Raw genomic sequence first — 20,871 nt, 5'->3', positions numbered from 1 at the left:
GATAAGGATATAAGTTTGCTACGTCATGACCAAGGGACTCCCTAAAGGAAGGTTTGAAAAGCCGAGAAGTCTTCTTGGAGTATTAGAACAAAATTCTCAAAGAGGGGTGTTACAAAATTGAGAAATTTGTTCTATAATTTTTTTTGTATTTAATTAAAATGTATGTTTTGTTCTGGTTGTATGTAACTTTTTTAGTTTAAAATATTTAAGTTAACTATAGTTAGTGTTTAGAAGTCTGTAGAAGAATCAAGAGAATAATTGTAACTGTACAAGATTTTTTGCATTAGTATATATAGAAATGAAGTAACCCTCTCTAGAATGGGGGAGTTTCATCTATTCCATTCTATCTAATTGTTCTCTATGATTATAAGAAAAAACAGTGTTTGTGAATCCGAAAGTTTTTCTCTTCTAAAATTAACATTAATTTTAAGTCTTTTTAGGGTCTTTCTATGCAGCTGCAAAGGTCGCAAAGACCTTGAACGGACGGCCATGGTTTACTGGGATAATATTCCCGACTAATGAATTCACGACACATGCATATATAGTTTTTTTTTTTCCACCAATCATGTCCATGTAGTGGGATTTAAAATGATTTTCATTGGTCGCGAGTATTACTCTCAGAGTACTGTAAAATTTCTCTTAGGCTCTATGTTCAAATAGAAATGTTGTAGTTTGAAATCATAGAGCTGACCAAGCACATATCCTTTTCAATAACGCAGCCTCGTTTCTCTCCCGCTGGAAACAGGGGCAGCTTTTGGATAATCTCTCCTCGCCCTCCCGTTGATTATCGGCTACTCATTTGTCTACTACAGCCAAGGGGCTGCTGGTTTTGGTTTTGTAATTCATAGTCACTTCTGGAGATTTTGTCGCTGCTGTTAATGGCTCGCTTTGCTTCCCTGCTGATCCGTTCCTTATGGAGGATCTTTCGTGTAGAGAAGCATTGAATTGGCTCAGGATGTTGCAATGTTGAAGTTGAGTTGGATTCCTAGTTACTTATTCATGCTCTTCATAATGCTTCTGGCTCCTTTTTAATTAGTACTGTTATTGCTGATTATAAATCCTTGCTTCAGGATTTAGGCGACTGTCATGACCGTTTTGTCAAACGTTCAGCCAATCATTCTGCGCATGTCTTAGATAGAGCGGCTGATTATTTGTCTGTTTGTAATGTTTTGAACTCTGCTGGTTAATAATATTTTTCTGTCTTTAAAAAAAAAGTTCGATTTTTTAAGAATATAGGAAGAAGAGCCTTAAAGATTAATGTAATTGGTGAATACAATCAAGCTCTTAGATGATAAATTTTTAGACTCGAGTTTTAAATGTCCCTTCAGTCTTTCATAATTGGTCAAGTATCTCACAAATGTTGTAGCGAACTCCAATGACATCACATTTCAGAAACTTCCCATAATAAAAAATTAAATGTAATTACTGTTGGGTTATTTCCAGATAGAAATAAAGAAATAAAATAAATAGCGGAATGAATAAAATTAGAGGATCTACATCTCCACTTGATTTCTAATTTTATTATTGATTTTGATAGTTAGTTGTTGGTTCTATCTAAACCATAAACAATAAACCTATATATAGGTCAATATTAGTAACTACTGATCTATTTAGTAGCTATTAACTGTAGTAACCCTTAACTTATTTATTACATATTAATTTTAGTAACTCTACTAATTAAAATATATTAAATATTTTTTCATAACTGCTAAATCAAAATAACTAATTATTTATTAAGTACTATTGCAATGGAGATGTGAGACCTTCTTGAGAAGACAGTGAATGGAGAGGTTGATGTCTTTTAGAGGGAATAACTCTTTCCATTCTGAATGAACTTCTCTTTCCAAGTTCCTCCAAAGATTGTTTCATCCAACGTTTTCTCCATACCCACACTACTCTATCTTTATATTTCAGAACCATGAAAAATATAACTCTGTGACACAAAAATAACAGCAAAACAGCACCCAAATCCCACCACTTAGATTGGTTAGAATCCACACCAAAATACGTTGCAAGGACTTGTTCTCCTTTCATCTTTGGTTGCCCTGGCTTTATAGGTTCAAACTCCAATCCTACCATGTCATTTTTGTACAGCCCCTGTTCACATCATCAACACTATCACTTACCTACAGTAAAACTCTATATAGGAATACACTTGGGACCGGACTATTTGTATAACAATTGGGAAGTTATTACTAAATAGAGTTTGGTAATAGAGATTATTACCAAGTTGGGACAAAGTTTTTTTATAACAAAATAGAGGTTATTCCTATATAGAGGTTTTACTGTAGTTTGTTTCAACAGATTGTTTAACTGTTCCTAAGCTATGTTCGTTGAACAGAAACTTATATGAAAAACAGAAACATGGAGAAAAATGTGTTCCAAAACAGAAAATAAGTTGGAAATAATTTGGCTTTACCTTGACAGCCCAAGAAGTGTAACTAATATAGGACATTGGGTAGCGCCAGAAGAAGTTAGGCAGCTCAGGTAGCGGCCTATAGAGTCCAGATGCAATTGTCAAAAACATCTGCAAATAAAACATATGTAATCTTATGAGCTCTCTCCAGTAGCAGCATTTATATATAGTTTAATTAAGAACAATAGATGAGATGAGGATGCCTTTTACTTACAATTACAGCAGCTGAAACACCTATACCCATCAAAAAGTTGGGGACAAGTAATGCAATAGTCATTGTGATACTCTCCATAATCGAAATACAGAAGAACATGTTGATGAAGAAATAGAAAAAAATGGAGAATCCCATATGAAACTTAACCATGCTGCAAAGTATAGCAACAGAAGAGACAGCTGCCAGTACCAAGAAAGGAAATGATGAGAAGAAGTTTGCAAACACAAATACTCCTTCCCCATAATGCATATTCAATCTTTCATAATATGACACCTGATTTCATGAGCAAACACTATTAATGTTTGAGCAAGTTATTTCATTAATTTGTTCAATCTGGTGATAATTTTTTTACCTTCCACTCTTCAATGAAAGAGGGTAAGCCTCCAACACATAAGCAAAGGAAGAAATCAAAGAAGTATGTGTAAAATTTAGCTCTTGACAAGATTGAGGAGCTTGATAAGCCAATATTAAAGAACATTATTCCAGCACCTAAAGCAATTACCACAAGGAACACAATCCTTAACCAGTAATAACCCAAATCTCTTGTCATATTGACAGAAGATCGATTAGTTAATGTGATTAGCTGCTTCCACCAACTGATTTCGTTCATGTTCAAATTACTCGTTGACTGTCCCGGACCCTGATGGTACATTAACAAGATGAGTCAGTGTAATTGATATTGCAAAAAAGAAAAACTTTGGTGAAGGTTGAGTCAGTTTACATCAACAAGTGTGATCTCCCTAATCATTTTCCTTGTATTGATTGAATATGCAGAATTCCTGTATTCTTCTATAAGCTTTTCTTTGATGTTTTGTGTAGTTAAATTAAGTGAAGACTCGGCCTCAGGAGATCCAGCATCTCTTTGTGACTGTAATCTGATTGAAAGAATCTTGTCAAAATCGGAATTGACACAACGAAGAAAATGATCTGAAGGGTTTCTTCTTGTTGGACAAGGAAATCCAGCATCAGAAAAGAACTGCATTACAATTTACAAGTTAAGTTAACCAAGTCAGATTTGAGTACAACTAATTAAGTAATACTTCAAATATATCTACCTGGATTGCAGCCTTTGCCTCACCAAAATAGATGGTATCCCCACTTGAAAGAAGGCATAAATCATCAAATAAATCAAAGACGAAACTACTTGGCTGATGAATGGAGCAAATAACAATCTTTCCTTCAAGAGCAATATTTTTAAGAGCATGAATAACAAAGAAAGCAGAAGCACTATCAAGACCAGAAGTGGGTTCATCAAGAAACATGAGATGAGGTTGTGTTAACATTTCAAGACCAATACTAAGTCTCCTCTTTTCACCACCACTTATTCCTCTTGAATGCCAATTTCCAATCTTAGTTGCAGCACATTCCTCTAATCCCATTTTCATAGTTGTTGTTTCTACTACTTCATTGATTTGAGAATTGGTCAATGTGGATGGAAGCCTCAAATGTGCTGAGTAAGTTAAGGTTTCTCTTACTGTTAGAGATCCTAACAGATGATCTTCTTGTGTTACATAAGACTGCAAATTTCAATTCCAGACACATTCAGAATGAAATGACAAGAAGAAAATATTCAAAGATTAATTATATACTATAATATAATAAACCACACTACGTATACTTTAGAGGTTACTTAACAATATAAGATGGAGATAGGGTTTAATTTGTTTAAGATAATTGGGGATAATCACACTTACAATATTTCTAGAGGCGGTGCTTCTCTGCTTCCCATTCAACAAAACATTTCCAGTTATTATTACATTGGGTGAAAGCCTTCCTGTCAATAAAAATAAAGATCATAAGCATTATATATATAGTAGGCATAAAGGCGAAATTTAACCTTAACATTAATGTTAAGTGCAGATTTACGTCCAAATTTAACCTAACGCTTCCAATTAAGATCAATTTTAGCCCTGCATCGTTGAAATTTTGAAAGGACTGTTTTGACTGTTACTCACATAGGACCTTCCAAACATCAATTACTTCTAAAATATTTAATGTGTCACTAACACAGTTACAAAAGAACTTGTTAAAATGCTAACAGCTAAATCTGCTATATAATTATTGTTTTTTTTTTCAATGTCTCTAAAATATATACTGCGTTACTAATATAGTTACGAATAACCAATGCAATTACTTCAGTTTATTGACAAACTTGTTTGGAAGCTCTATCAAATAACAGTCAAAACAGCTTTTTCAAATTTTCAATAACATAGGGCTAAAATTGATCTTGCTTGAAAACGTTAACGTTAAATTTGCATCATTTCATATATTAAGGCGAAATCTACACTTCAAATATTAGTGTCAAATTTGATCTTTATCCCAACTGTATTATTTGAGAAAAGTACCCTATCCCAATATCGTTGCTTATTTGCTTGCTAGGCACTGAATTTATTTCATTTATATGATAAGCATGGTTCTGACAGCATGGTTTTTGAAATAATTGGGATAAATGAAGTTTAAATTTTTTTAATAATATTTTGGGTTTAGAAGTTCTAAAAAGACCACATTATTTAATTCAATACAACCAAGATGCAATTTGATTAAGCTGAAACTTTAGTGGTAAAAAAAATAAATATGAAGTTTTAAGTATGGAATATTAGTTTTGTTGAATTGAAACTGTTTAATGATAAAAATAATTTGATAATGCTACAGAGTACTGAATTTAAAGATATTAAAAAAATTAAATTTTAAAAAAAACATTTTTATGAAAAGATTAATAAGAACTAGTAATATGTATATATAAAAAAGTACATAAATTAATTTTATATAAAATTTTGGAAAATTATTCTTGACATTTTGACTAAGTTAAAATTTTTAATTTAAATATTTTGATTTATTAAAATTTTTCATTTTAATAATAATTTTGATTTAGTTAAATGTTTACTATTATTATTTAATGCATTAATTTTAATTTTAATAATATATTGTATGGGCAAAAGGATCTACACAAAATTTATGATTTTTTTAGAGGAACAGAGACGAGTTTTAGGGACAGAAGATAAATCTCTCACTTTGCACAGGCTCCTTTTTTTTTTCTTTCTTTTTTTAGCCTCCAAAACTTTTAATTTTCTCACTTCAAGCTTTTCTATTTAAAAAAAAAAAAAAAAAAAAATCAACATATGTTTGCTAGCTTAATTCGTTAATTCATACTTGTTGTCTGTTAAAAAAAAAATCTTAATATACTCTACTAATTAACTAACATGTATCTGTGTTTTTAATTGGTTAAGTATATTACTTAAAGTATTACTTAAAAGAAAATACTAGAAATTCTCAATTAATACACATTACTTAGAACTAATAATTTCACTTTTCAAAAAAAAAAAAACTAATAATTTCACGATTTCTTAATACTCTTATTTCCTTCTCCAACTTTTATAAGATCAAATTCTAAATTAAAAAACAAAGAAAGAAAAAATTACAAATTCAAAAAAAAAAAAAAAACCAAAAATTGTATTAGAAAAAGATTTTCACTAACAGGTGAACTTTTTATATAGATGTTTAGATTTTCGCTAAAATGAAACAAAATAAATTTCCGCACATGAAAAAGGAAACATTTCCTATAAAACTCAATACATGTGAAAATGGATGTACTCGGCATTCATTCAATCAAAATAGCACTGCGCTTTTCTACGGCCAATAATTGTTAAATGTATTACTTCTGCATTCATCTAAAATTTTCGTGAAAATGACTTTCCATTAAATTTAAAGCATCAATTACACCCGGATTTAGAAGCACATACTCCCTTAAAAAAAAGTAAAAGGTTTAATATAATAACAATAAAAGATATGCCCAAGGGAATATTACTCCTATGTATACTAAAGAAGCAATCAGGACATCAAACAATGAATTAATAATATGATTTTAATCAAGATTTGCCCTCGGTTTGTTAAAAAAATTGATGAATTCGAGTTCAAGATTTTGTTTGCGAGCTACTATGAAACTGCTCATTTATTGTTTACAAGCTTTGCTAGCGAGCATCTCATTAATTATATTAATTTGAAATTTCTTTAACACAAATTACATAGTTTTGATTCCGATAAAACTATCTAAGTTTACATTTCCCTTTTTATAGAAATAATATTATTAAAAAAAAAAAATCGAACAAAACATGCTCATGAGCTTGTTCATGAACCTACAACTGATCATGTTCATGAACCTATAAATGAGTCTGCTCATGAGCTTTCGAGCCGAATTTCACGGTGCTCAAGCTCAGCTTATTTATAAATTGAGCTGACGGTCGAGCTTTTATAGAACTGAAAGCCAAACTGCTCATGAGCGGATGGACTCATTTACAGTACTAATTAACAATATTAGGACGTCTACATAAAATCCTGAGATAACACAGAAATATTTATGTTATTTCTTAGAGTCATTCTAAAGAGACTTGGAAATAAACAAATCACAATAAAATACAACATGAAAATGAAGAGAGTGAGAGAGATGAGGAGTACCAGAGAGTGCATTAAGCAAGGTAGATTTACCAGAGCCAGAAGGACCCATAATAGCCATAATCCTATCAGGCAAAGCATATCCACTTACTCTATTCAGCAAACTTCTTCTCTTTGCACCAAGAGGCATTAATACACTTAAATCTTCCCACACTAAATGCATCCTTTCTGCACTCTTTCTCTCCATTTCCTCTTCTTCTATATATTATAATATCATCTGATCTGGTCTCACACCCACATCTTCTTCAGTACACTTAATATGTGTTCCAGATTTATAATAGCCTAGCCTTTATGAAAACAGATTTCTAAATTGACAATCCAAGGCAATTTCAAGTACTCTTCTTTATTTTTTTTTTGGCAGAGGTCTTAGTCAGAAACTACCCCACGGATTAACTTCCTTTCTTTTCAATATTAAACACCAACCTAATGGACTAGCAAGTGAGGATATGGTAGGGTTGCACAATAATTTCAAAATCACAATGCATAAATGTCAAATTGGGTGAACAGCAATCTACATTAAATATTCAACAGTTACAGTACTTTACTCCATACGTGTATGGTCTCAAAGTTTGCTATTGCCATATATACCCATGTGTAGTACATGTTTCTTATCAAAGATAGTAACAAACATGTTCCTTGCACATCATCATCAAAGAATCAAAGCAATCAGATAACTGCAAAATTTAACAGCAATTAAATGGGTTCTCAGTTCTCACTCAATCAAATAGTCACTACATCCAAATTGCCAAACCACAAGATTGTGCAGTTGTATATTCATTTCAGAGTCTAACTAGCTAAGTTGCAAAATTATGCAGCTCAAACTCAAGATTTACCCAAATTAAGTCAATTAATTAGATTAAAAACCGAAAGAATAGGTGATGGTAATTTCAATGACGATTTGATCAAAATTGGGGATGAATTATACAGCTCAATAACTGAGATGAAGCCATCAAAGAAGAGCGTTAGTGACTATCTGCAATTTTTTTTGGAAGAATTCAGAGTTCTATGCATTGAAATATCATGGAACAAGGCTGAAGGCTCACGATAAATTTTTCAACATAATTAAGAAATTATAGGGTTTAGTAACTACCTGAATGAAATTGAATGAGATGTGCAATCTTCAGTCGTTGATACTCGAAAAATAGAAGAAGCGAAAAAACAAGGAGCGGTAACGACCATGTTGATGACGGAAGGACTGCTAGTGTTAGAGATCCGTAGTGATATCATGGCGGAGAACGAAGCTGATATTGACGCGGTGACGGGTGGAGACGTCAACGGAATCGCTTTTATCCGTCGACCGTCGCTTGAGTGTGACTCAGACAGACTTGTTCATGGATCCCTTGGTTGGTCATACCAAGTATCAACTAGCAATGGCAACAACTAAAGGTGTATTGTCTAGCATTTCTTTTCCGTGACGGTACCTTTAAACCATTTCCACACATCCCGATTAATTCTCGTTCATAAGGGCCTCGAGTGAATGGAATAGCTGATCCATGAATTTAAAGATTGCTCCATATCCAAAATTAAGTTTGAACACTCACTCTTCGTTAAGGGTGCAAGAGCCCTTACCGCTACAACTAGACCACATACCTTGAGTTATTATTTTGTTTTCTTTGATTGTTCATTCTGGATTTCTTTCGTTTTTCGTCTGAATTTTTGTTTGTGATTTTTATATTAGGTATGTATTTGTATTATTTTCGGGTTTTTTTCATTTTATGCTGTTGTTTGTTTGTTTCACTTTTGGTAGGATTTTTGAAATGATAAATTAAGGGTATTGCTAAATACCGTCCCTAAGTTCCGGTTCACCGCACTGTTTTGACCATTATACCATTGCCACTTTTTTTCCCCTAAAACCTTCAAAACTCTCTCTAATTTTCTCTCCCGAGCACAAATCCCGGATTTGAAAAAAATGGATCAAAACATTCCCGAAGACAATAAGTTCGAACACGAGGTAATATTACGAGAATTAAAAACGTTATTTAGCATTTTTTTATTTATTTTTATTTGGTTTTTGCCTGGGCGGGCGGCGATTACCACCCGTTCCTTAGGCCGAACGGATGAACTACCCGTTCGGCCTAAGGAACGGATGGTAATCGCCACCCGCTCCACCCATGGAACGGGTGGTACGCGCCACCCGTTCCACCTTTGGAACGGGCAGTACGCGCTGCCCGTTTCCACCTATGGTGAAACGGGTAGCCTGCCCGTTCAGGCCAATATGGGCAGAAATTGCCCCGAATTAATTTTGAACGGGAGAAATAGCCCCGAAGTATTTTTTTTTGTAATTTTAATGTCAATTTTTCGTATATTCAGGTACCGATAGAAGATTGGAACCCCGATAACATTGATTATAGTTCGCGTTTCATAACGGATACCGTTTTCCCCTCTAGTCAGGATGTTATTGATTGAGTAAAAAAAAATAGCTATTCAGAATGGGTTTGAGCTTGTAATATCTTCGCACAAAAATGGGAGAAAACAAAAGTTGTTGCACTGTTCACGGGGTGAACGATATAGAGGTGTTGTGAAAAATGATGAAGATCCTGCAATTAGGAAAAGTAAAACTAAAGCGTGCCGCTGTAAATTTCAGATTAAAGCCTATCAACATGCAGACCTTTCGGGATGGGGGATAAAGGCTAAGGCTGGGTTAACTGGAATGCATAACCATACAATGCGTATGTATCCAGAGGGAAGTCGGCAAATGAGCGGACTCAGTATCGCATCTAAACAAATTGTGCGTGATATGTCTTCAGCTCAAGCAAAGCCTTGTGCTATTTTAGCAGCAGTTAAAGAAAAACACCCAGAGGACAACTCAGTAATTAAACACATATATAATTACAGGGACAAAATAAGGAGGGACGCGTTTGAAGGTAGAGACCTGGCTAGTCAATTCTACCATATTGCTGTGGAGAACAAATATGTCCATTACACACAGACTGATTCAGGTGTGATAACGCATGTGTTCATGGCACATCCAGAGTCAGTTGATATGTTTAGGACTTACCACTGGTACATCGGCATTGATTCAACGTACAAAACAAACAAGTACAAAATGCCGTTTGTTGAGATTGTTGGGATGACGCCATGCAATAATAATTTCAAGATAGCGTATGCTATTGTTAAAGACGAGACCGAAAGGAGCTATCGTTGGATTTTGCAAAGGCTGAAGATTTTGCTTGGGGATGATCTGAACCCGACCGTTGTTGTTAGTGACAGAGAGCTTGGGTTATTAAAGCCGATACAAGAAGTTTTTCCACAAGCAGCGCACTTGCTATGCACTTGGCATATAAATAAGGATGTGGAAGATCGTGTGTATAGAATCATTGGAGATAAAGGCATTGCCTCTAAATTCAAGAATGGCAAATGGAGAACAATATTAGAATCATTAACCATTGAGGAGTACGAGACCAATCTTATGATGATGAAGGAAAAGATGAGCAGGTTCAAAGGAGTTATCTCGTATGTTGAGGAGACATGGTTGGTGCATAAGGAGAAGTTTGTTGTTGCTTGGACAAAGGAGTTTCTACATTTTGGTAACACAACTACTTGTCGAGTGGAGAGCGAACATGCTAGTCTAAAGCAATGGCTCAATACGGCAACTGGGTCCCTTGACACGGTATGGCAGAAGGTTCACAAGCAGATTGAATCACAAGCAACCAATATAAGGTATTTGCAATTTTTTCTACTGCGATTTTGGAATTTGCATTTAGGGTTGTATCATTTCACTAACTAATAATAATTTTGTCTTCGTATCAGGTACATGCTTGAACAGTCCCGGCTTCGTCAAGAAGTCACTTTCACCGGACGCCCATTAAGCCAACTTGTATTCAAAGTCTCTCATTATTGTCTGCAGTTGTTGAATCAAGAGTTAGAGCGTATGAGAGGGTTGAGCCATGAAGTGTACGTGCGTTGCGGTTGTGTATTGAGAACATCGCATCAGATACCATGTGCATGTGAGCTGAAACGAGCTTGTGATCTGGAACAAATGATCAGTTCTGAGAGTGTTCACGTGTTTTGGAGAACACTTTTAATCAATCATGGTCACACTGATGAAAATGACGGGCGTAATGATCTGAACGAGGAGCAGCGATATTTTAAGTCCTTAGTGGACCAAGTCTCTAAAGTCGACCCATCCGTAATGCGTAATATTTCAATGTTTATCCATGATCAACTACACCCTGATCAAGCTCAGTACACCGAACCTGATGTCAAAATTAACGTGCGGGGGCGACCTAAGGTGAGCAAATCCACAAAACGTATGCCGAGTTCTTGGGAATATAATGAAACTCGTCGTGGACGGGCTCGTTCTACTAGTTCATCTAGGAGTCGTGGTAGAAGTGGCAGAATTAGCTCGTCATCCTCGGTACATAATGCTGCCTCATCAGGTAAATTATATCTGATAAACCTAACTTTTTTTATAACTGTTTTGCAATATAGAGTTGTTTTACACTAATATACATGAATGCAGATGGAAAAACGTATCATGGTTCTGAATTCGTACATTCCGATAAAATAGTTGGCATAATTAAACCATACGTCGAATCATACTACGACGTTGTAGGTGATGGAAATTGTGGTTTCCGTACGGTAGCAACTTACATTTTTGGTGACGAAGAAGCGTGGCAGACAGTTAGGCATCACATTCGAAATGAAGTAATTGCTAACCGTTGTTTGTATCAAAGAGTGTTTATTGATACTGTTGATTGAGCTCTTCGTAGAGTAAGTTGGGACGGTGCAGGTTGTACGCCGGATTATTGGATGACCGTTTGGGATGACTTGTGGCCGGTTGCTACCATGTACAATTCTGCTATCATGTTATTTGGCTTCTCAGGTGGGGACACATTAGCGTTGTGTGGTACTATCTTACCATTGTATGCCGCATCGACTGCTACAAGACCATCACGTGAGATTTGTATAGCTCATTTAGGGAATCACTGCCAGCACTACATACGTTTAAATTTATCGCCTAACTTTCCGGTGCCCCCTATAGTACACTGGTGGTTTGTGCACCGAGGCCAAAGCGTTATAGGATGGGAGCGCTTCTATCAGGATAGGGTGACACAGTGGACCAGATTGGCCCAACTTAGGGGATATTAGTGGTTGATATTCTGTAATGTTACAGGTGAATTCTGATGAATTATGTGTGGTTCTGTAATGTTACAGGTGAATTCTGATGAATTATGTGTGGTTCTGTAATGTTACAGGTGAATTCTGATGAATTATGTGTGGTTCTGTAATGTTACAGGTGAATTCTGATGAATTATGTGTGGTTTTGTAATGTTACAGGTGAATTCTGATCAATTATGTGTGGTTCTGTAATGTTACAGGTGAATTCTGATGAATTATGTGTGGTTCTGTAATGTTACAGGTGAATTCTGATAAATTATGTGTGGTTCTGTAATGTTACAGGTGAATTCTGATGAATTATGTGTGGTTCTGTAATGTTACAGGTGAATTCTGATGAATTATATGTGGTTCTGTAATGTTACAGGTGAATTCTGATGAATTATGTGTGGTTCTGTAATGTTACAGGTGAATTCTGATCAATTATGTGTGGTTCTGTAATGTTACAGGTGAATTCTGATGAATTATGTGTGGTTTTGTAATGTTACAGGTGAATTCTGATGAATTATGTGTGGTTCTGTAATGTTACAGGTGAATTCTGATGAATTATGTGTGGTTCTGTAATGTTACAGGTGAATTCTGATGAATTATGTGTGGTTCTGTAATGTTACAGATGAATTCTGATGAATTATGTGTGGTTCTGTAATGTACAGGTGAATTCTGATGAATTATGTGTGGTTCTGTAATATTACAGGTGAATTCTGATGAATTATGTGTGGTTCTGTAATTTTACAGGTGAATTCTGATGAATTATGTGTGGTTCTGTAATGTTACAGGTGAATTCTGATCAATTATGTGTGGTTCTGTAATGTTACAGGTGAATTCTGATCAATTATGTGTGGTTATGTAATGTTACAGGTGAATTCTGATGAATTATGTGTGGTTCTGTAATGTTACAGGTGAATTCCAACGACTATATTCCAACGTCTATATTCCAACGTCTATATTCGAACATGTGGTATTCCAACGGCTATATTCCAACGTCTATATTCCAACGTCTATATTCCAACGGCTATATTCTCCATCTATAAAATTAAACATTCTTGCTACTTCAGTTATCCACATTTACTCTTTAAATTCCAATCAACGAAAACTCTCAAACATAAATGGCTTCATCTGATTTTACCAACGAGTTCCCTAATTTTCCTCCCGAGAAAAGCATAGTATCAACTTTGAATAAGTCTGATTGCATGACGAAGATGCTTGATTACCAATACTACGCAATCCGTGTATATGGAGAGACATTTGTGAGTCCAACAATGTTCCATCCTGAAACTCCATTTATGTTTTGCTTCAAGCTTCCGTCTGCTGGTGAGTTTCCAATATACTCACTACACATGTTGTGGTTCTTATGTTATATGTATTATATGCCTTTTGAATTTGCTCTAGAGGAATGGTTGAACAATTTGAATGAAGGAAATATTCCTAGTTATATTCAAACATTTCTGAAGTGGTTTATGCCTATTGATGACTGGAAAGCTATGTTCGCCAGACTACTGCGTGATAATCAGAGGGGAATTATCCCTAAAAAAAATTTCAACTCCATCATCTTTTTAAGATGGACAGAGTCTGAAATTTCTCATGAGGTTCATCGAACTTATCCTTACTCGATCGTGAAAAATTGGGATCGCTATAAATTAGAGGTTCGAGTACTACAGAGTATCAGCGCTTCAAAGAACGATTACCTGCCAGGACGAGCTTGGCCAAGAAATAGAGGAAATGCTCCATGGAACATTTTTCCTGTGGAATATGAGACGAATATTGCAGAGGAGAAAGAGATATACCTTGCAATACAGTCAGGTGTACCAGCGACATCTTCACCAAACATTCAGGTGTACGAAGAAGATAGTGACTAATGTCTTTTTTTTTTCCGGTTTATGTCGTTGTAATGTATTTTTTCAGTTTATGTCGTTATAATGTATTTTTACAGTTTATGCCGTTTATGTCGTTCTAATGTATTCTTAAATTTGCAATAATAACAAAACGTACCACAAAAAAAAACCAAATTCTGTCATAATAGTACTAAAATATCAATCCACCAAATTCAGTCAAAATAGTACTAAAATACTTCAAAATACAGTCATAACTCACTTGACCAAATGCCAAGCACCCATAATCTGCTCTAACGACTGCCTATATACAATCGCAGCATCCTCGTCCAGATGACTCATGTGATCCAACACAGTTTCACCCCAGCCAGATAATCGACTAACCCACTGTAAAAAGTAAGGAACAAAAAACAAGGTTAATATCACTTCACATTTCAGTAAATATCATTTCACATTACTAGACCAGTCAAGAAAAACCAAAAATAACTTACAATCTCACTGTTCGAGCGAGTATAAACAGCCGATCCGGGTGCAACAATCTCCGGAAGTAGACGAGGGTGTGAATGACGGGTGTACCAATGCATGTACTGATCCTCACAATCTGATGGAGTATGTGCTGGAGTGAATACAGACAGTATAAGGATGGACGACTGGGGAAAAGAGTCCCAAATACCCTGCACCATCACAGCTGGCACCTCCACACGATACTTCAAACTGGTCCACGGGCGAACAACCTTAGAAGGCTGCAATATCGGTCTAGGAATGGTCTGCACATGTCCAAGTTGTCGAAGGCATCGCCCCGGCATGTACGGCTCGATCACATCCCGATACCGTATCCATCCAGAATATAGAGTCCTCGGGGTCTCAGTAATGGTATCAGGGCCATACGGCATCCACATGACCTACAGATGTATAAAATTACATTAACACATACAAGTAATACAAATTTGTTTTAATTGAACAGTATTTATAATTATATAGCAAGTATACCTCATCTGCTGTCAACACATCAAGCCGGGCACGAAATGCTCTCAGCCGCTCATCGCTCTTCTCCATCGATATAGATGGCCACAACGAAGCCCTAGGAAGATCCGGGTCAACTGTAACTGCCTCTCGATGTGGCCTGAAGCAAGGAAAATACTCGTAAATCCAGGACTGGAGCAATGTCATACAACCCGTCATCTGCCCGCAATCTCCTCTGGTAGCAATACCAAGATGACGGTATAGATATGCTAGTGCAGCTGATCCCCAAGAAAGTCTAACGGCTCCAGCCACCGAGTCCTGCACCTCTAACAGACAAGAAGGTCGGATGCGGTCACCACTCTTGTCTACGAACAAGGTGGAACCGAGCATCAGCCACGTCCAAGCTATAGCCTGGGTCTCAGGAATCCGATCACCTCCACAGTGCTCCATGACGGAAGCGGCTCGTATACCACCAGAAGCATAATGACGGGCATCTAACTGAACCCGAGTCATCCCAAACAAATCCATCACGCACTCCTTAAGCTCATCAACAGTCGCATCAGCAGTCACCATGGCACCATCTACGGGGATGCGCAATATCTCCCACACATCATGCATCAAAATGGTCATCTCGCCAAATGGCATGTGAAATGATGACGTGTCTGGCTGCCACCGCTCTACAAATGCCGTGATCAGAGCAGCATCTATGTGACTGTGCATAATACCAGGTAAATGGAACAAGCCAGATGACTCGATACGTGACTGAATCGTCCTGGAAGAACCACTGTACCATAATCTCAGCTTCGTGCAATACCCTGATCTGGTATGACACCTAAGGACGCCCCTATCCTGACCGGCCCATATAGCACATGCAATATGTCCCAAAAAGCTCGGGATCACAGCACCATCAAATGGACCCCCGGGGACGGGGTCCTTCACAACCCAGTCATCCTCTACACTCCTCGATCGCTTGCTGCTACCTGAAATTACAACAAACGGTTTACATTAAATTTTTGGTATATTTTTCAATAATCACGATTAACACAAATACAAATAAACACATTTTTAAATTTCTCTTACCAGAAGAAGATGCTGCGGTAGAAGAAAATCGTCCGTCTCGACCCCTCGTCACGACGCCACGATCTATGGGGATAGTATCAGCACTAGGACGATGAATAGAAGCATCCCCGTCCATGTCTATATCAGCCGCCTCATCCTGTCCCTCAGCACGCTCCGCCTGTGCAGCATGTGCCCTCCGGGCGTCCGCCATGAACCGCTGCTGCTCCGCCCGGTCCCGCCGAGCAGATGCAGTAACAGGACGTGAAGACGTGCGTCTAGGGTCAGCTCCCTCCTGATCCTGTAATATTATTTATTTAGTATATTCAATTTAACATAATTTTTTTTTATATATATGTTCGGGTCTGCCTACGCCCGGTCCGTACAATTTTTTTAAAAAAAAAATTCAAAATTTGCCCCTTTTTGGCCTGGGCGGGTGGTTTACACCACCTGCCCTATAGTCCAAACGGGTGCGGCGCACCAGTCGGCCTTAGGGCCACCCAGTGCGCCGCAAACGTTTGGCCCTTAGGCCAAACGGGTGGCGCATGCGCTCCACCATAAGGTGGAGCGCATGCGTTGTACGCGTTCCACTTTAGGTGGAACGCGTACGACGAGCGATCCACCGCATGGTGGATCGCATGCGCCGCGCGTTCCACCTTACGGTGGAGCGCGTGCGCCGTGCGATCCACCATACGGTGGATCGCTCGACCCGCACCATCTCCACCTACGGTGGAACGCATAGTTCATGCGTTCCACCGTAGGTGGAGATGGTGCGGGTCGCCCGCCTGCGTCAAATTCTGGGATTTTAATCCCGAATTTCAGCCCGATTACTCACGATTTTGATAATTTTTTTTATGGAAATACTTACCGTAATACCCATGTATCCTTTGCCGATGCCTCCTCTTCGTGCCATCTCGTTTTTGGTCGGTTTTTTTTAGAATGGAAAATAAGTTGAGAGGATTTGGAATATTCAAAACTTATGTTTGAAATAATGAGAAGGGCAAAAGGGTCAATACAGGGCGGTGAACCGAAATTTTAGTGCGGTATATAGTCGCCCACTAAATTAATGTGGTAAAATGTAATCTGGTATTTCTTCTGACTACGGTTTTGGAGATTCTGAAAAGACATCTTTACTTGAATTGATCGACAAATTAAATATTCTTAGATGTCTTGGTAGTGTAAGAGGAAAATATATTTTGAAGGGGGTGGATTTATGAAGAAGCGGATAAAAGATTTGATGGGGAAATTGCATGTTGAAGGGAAGAAAGATTTTTCTCCAAAAACTGATTTGGGGAAAAAGGTTGAGTCTCTTGATGTGGATTTTGGGTCTGTGTTGTTTCTATTTTAGTTAATTTCATAAGGTATTGATATGTATTATTTAGTTTTTTTTTCTTGTGTTTTATGCAATTTTGATAAGTTTTAGGAGCGGTGAAATTATATCAAATGAAATTAAATTAAAATGTATGAAATGTTATGCAATTAGATGAAATTAGTTTAAATTGGATGAAATTGTGTGAATTGGTTAAAATTTGTTTGGAAATGATATAGATTACTATTCAATGCTATTGCATTATATTTATTGTTCTTTTAATTTTGGCTTAATGCATATATACACACCTAAACTTGGCACGTTTTGCCTATTGGCACCCTGAACTTTTAAAATAACATATCACACACATATAGTTGCCTTTAAAAACCTATTGCACACCTATAGTTGACTTTAAAAACCTATCACATACCTATAGTTGGCTCATTCAGACCTCCTACACACAAAATCGTTGATTTTTCGTCTTTGACGGATGAGGTGGCATACCGAACGAACTCCCGCGCTTTTCTTTTTTTCTATAACACGCATACCATCTCGTTCGTTAAAGACGAAAGATCAACGATTTTGTGTGTAGGAGGTCCGAATGATCCAACTATATGTGTGCAATAGGTTTTTAAAACCAACTATAGATGTGTGATATGTTATTTTAAAAGTTCAGGGTGCCAATAGACAAAACGTGCCAAGTTCAAGATCAAGAGTATAAATATGCATTAAGCTTTTAACTTTTGTTGATGTATAATGCAATTTCAATTAGTTTTATCCATTTTTTATATAGTGAATTTAGTCAAATTTGTTTTTAATTTATTTATTTTGTCTAATATGGGATCTATATTTTCTATCAAGTCAAAATTGAGTTGTTAATGTACAAATTGATAGTGGCATTTTTGTTATGGCCTCTTTGAAAGAAAATTTGTCAAAAGAAACAATTTAATTTGTTCAAGAAAAATTACTTTCGTAAATTTCTTATTTAGGTGATTTTGCATTACAAAATCAATTGATTCATTGTAAAAAAAAAGTACTTAATTATTGCATAGATCATTTTACAAAATGGGTAGAAGTTGACTCAGTCTCTTCCATCACCTCAACCCAAGTCATCAACTTTGTAGAGAAAGATGATTTTGAGCAGGTTTGGTGTTGCCCACACCATAATCACCAATAATATGCTTTTTGAACTTACTGTGGGTGATTGCATATCAAGCTTCGGTTCACTTATGTGTCACGTTCTCAAATAAAAGAATGACAAAAGTAATGAACCAAACAATAGTACAATGTTTGAAAAAGAGGTTGGATAAACTATAGAAATCTTGGGTAGATGAACTACAAAGCGCCATATGGGCAATATCAACCCGCTTCTAGAACTGCTACTAGTGAAGCCCTTTTCTCCCTTATCTATATGACCAAAGCCTTTGTCCCTATCGAGATAGGAGCATCTAGCACATGACAAATTTTTTAATCAGAAGAAGTTAATGAATGGAACATGAGAAAGAAATTAGATCTCTTAGAGGAGAAGGCGAGCAATAGAAGTTGTTTGTTTTGTTGTAGGAGCAGTTGCTGAAGTTCCCACTCTAGCATTCTCAACAATCGGGTCAATATCCCCAAGAGAATTCAAACGGGCTAACATTGAAACACGAATAGACATGTTAGAAGAAGTACTTGCATTCAAAACTAAAAATAAAAACGAAGTTAAAAGACTATTCACCTTAGAGTCTTCGTAAAAAAATCTATCTGGTGACGATACAAAGAGCCAATGGAATCATTTGTCGAATCAACTCTATCATATCTTAGTAATTTCATTAAGCAAAATAGTTGAACAAAAGCTCATAAGTTTTTCTCTCCTCATCTATCAAATCTTATTTCTCTTTCCAAATGTTGGGGCTACATGGATCTCCATTCAAGCAGTGTTGAATGGAAACCCATTCGTATATAGGCTATCCTTGATCTGCAAATTCCCCTTCAATTAGAACCACTTCGGTTTAAAATCCTCGACACTTTGCGGCTCCCCAATTAAGAAAAAAATTCGGCAAGACACCATCATCCAGTAAGACATGTCATCTACCGATTCTTTGGTAGGTTTCCAGCAGGACTAAGTTAATGTCACGTCCGTGTCTAAATTTCTAAAATTTATATCTTGATAGTAATATATATTATAATTATTAGATGTGTGATTTTTATTTGGTGTTATAGGAAAAGTTTGGAGTTAATTCGATGGTTTTATGTGTAAATTAAAAGTCTAGAGTAATTTTTAAAAGATTATATAAAGATAGAAGATCAAACTTGATATTTACCAAATTTGGATATATATTCCAAATTCTTGCTGAGTGATCATCGTTATCTTCTTTCTTTTCTTTTCTTTTTCTATTCTTTTCAAATTCATCAGTTTTTTCTGAACCGTTTCTCCACCGTTTCTTTGATTTACGGAGATTCGATCGTCCGAATCACTCGAAATTTAAAACATAGCATCCTTATGCATAGATCTAAATCCTAACCGAAGAATTTTTAAGTTTCGGCAGTGTTTGGAGGGAAACGTCTTAGACATAATTTAGAGGAGAATTGAACGTGTGTGTTTTCCTCAATTAGAGACCAAGGTAAGTAACTATCAACTATATTTTGAGTTTTATGTATATAGATATATATATATATATATAATGAAAGAATTTTCAGAAATTGATATTTTAGGGTTATGCAGGAATTTTGATAAAATTGAGGTTTTTCATGATTTTGCTTTTTATTGGAAAATTATGGTTCAAATGAAGCTATTGACTATGCTTCTATGTGAATTTCATATTTTACTTGATTATGTTGATTTAAGGCTTAATTTGATTGATTAACTTTGAAATTTTTATTGATTACGGATTGATATTTTGAATAACTGTGGTTATTTTTACAAAAGAGTTAATTGAAGCCAAATGATTTATGATTATGAAATAGTTTGAAATTTGATTGTGAAAGGAAATTTGAGTACGTTATGATTTTATGATTTTATATCCATCGAGAGTTATCCGGATCGGTGGTTTTATATTGGAAGACCATGTTCAGTGAGGGACATGGCCTGTGTACACAGTCTGAAGACCTATTGGGTATGGCAGTGAAGTGTTGGGTAAGACCATATGGGATAGGCAATGTTAAGAGACGTTTCGACTATATATGTGGTTATGGATTGATACTTAATGGGAGAAACTCGAGGATGGATACAATGTTTTAAGTTCATTTGGATTATGTTTTTGGTTATGATTGATTTTGATATAAGGTTTTACATTTGTTTGATTACGAGTTGGTTCGATAAAAACATTTATTCGATTATGAATTGGTTTGATGAAACGTTTATTTGTTTTGATTCGTTTTGACAAGATGCATTATATATATAAAGTTATATGAACTTAAGTTTTGAGTATATTTTATAAGATTTTGATTAAATCCTTTATAAATGTATATATGTAGCTATGTTAAGTAAAGTTGGTTATTATAGCTGATAGTTTCTTACTGAGATTTTTGTCTCACG

The 20,871-nt window shown here is 36.0% G+C and overlaps 1 protein-coding gene across 5 annotated transcripts; it reads right to left on the bottom strand.

Moving 5' to 3' along the window:
* Positions 1–1,500: 1,500 nt before the first annotated feature.
* Positions 1,501–8,665, bottom strand: LOC136208813 (ABC transporter G family member 12-like). 5 transcript variants are annotated; one of them, XM_066000061.1, is made up of 9 exons: positions 8,170–8,664; positions 7,083–7,753; positions 4,325–4,404; positions 3,686–4,147; positions 3,352–3,606; positions 2,983–3,270; positions 2,631–2,903; positions 2,420–2,527; positions 1,501–2,097 (listed from the first exon to the last, which is right to left on the bottom strand). In XM_066000061.1, exons 2-9 carry the CDS (start codon positions 7,264–7,266, stop codon positions 1,741–1,743), a joined length of 2,007 nt encoding a protein of 668 aa, XP_065856133.1. In that variant the 5' UTR covers positions 7,267–7,753; positions 8,170–8,664; the 3' UTR covers positions 1,501–1,740. The 5 variants fall into 5 exon arrangements, with proteins under 5 accessions (XP_065856133.1, XP_065856134.1, XP_065856135.1 ...); XM_066000062.1 differs by having other exon boundaries at positions 7,083–7,301; XM_066000063.1 differs by lacking the exon at positions 7,083–7,753 and having other exon boundaries at positions 4,325–4,400; positions 8,170–8,665.
* Positions 8,666–20,871: the final 12,206 nt, after the last annotated feature.

The sequence above is a fragment of the Euphorbia lathyris genome, chromosome 10, assembly GCF_963576675.1.
Source record: "Euphorbia lathyris chromosome 10, ddEupLath1.1, whole genome shotgun sequence".
NCBI classification, from domain to species: Eukaryota; Viridiplantae; Streptophyta; class Magnoliopsida; order Malpighiales; family Euphorbiaceae; genus Euphorbia; species Euphorbia lathyris.
This window is presented reverse-complemented; position numbering and strand designations above follow the sequence as displayed.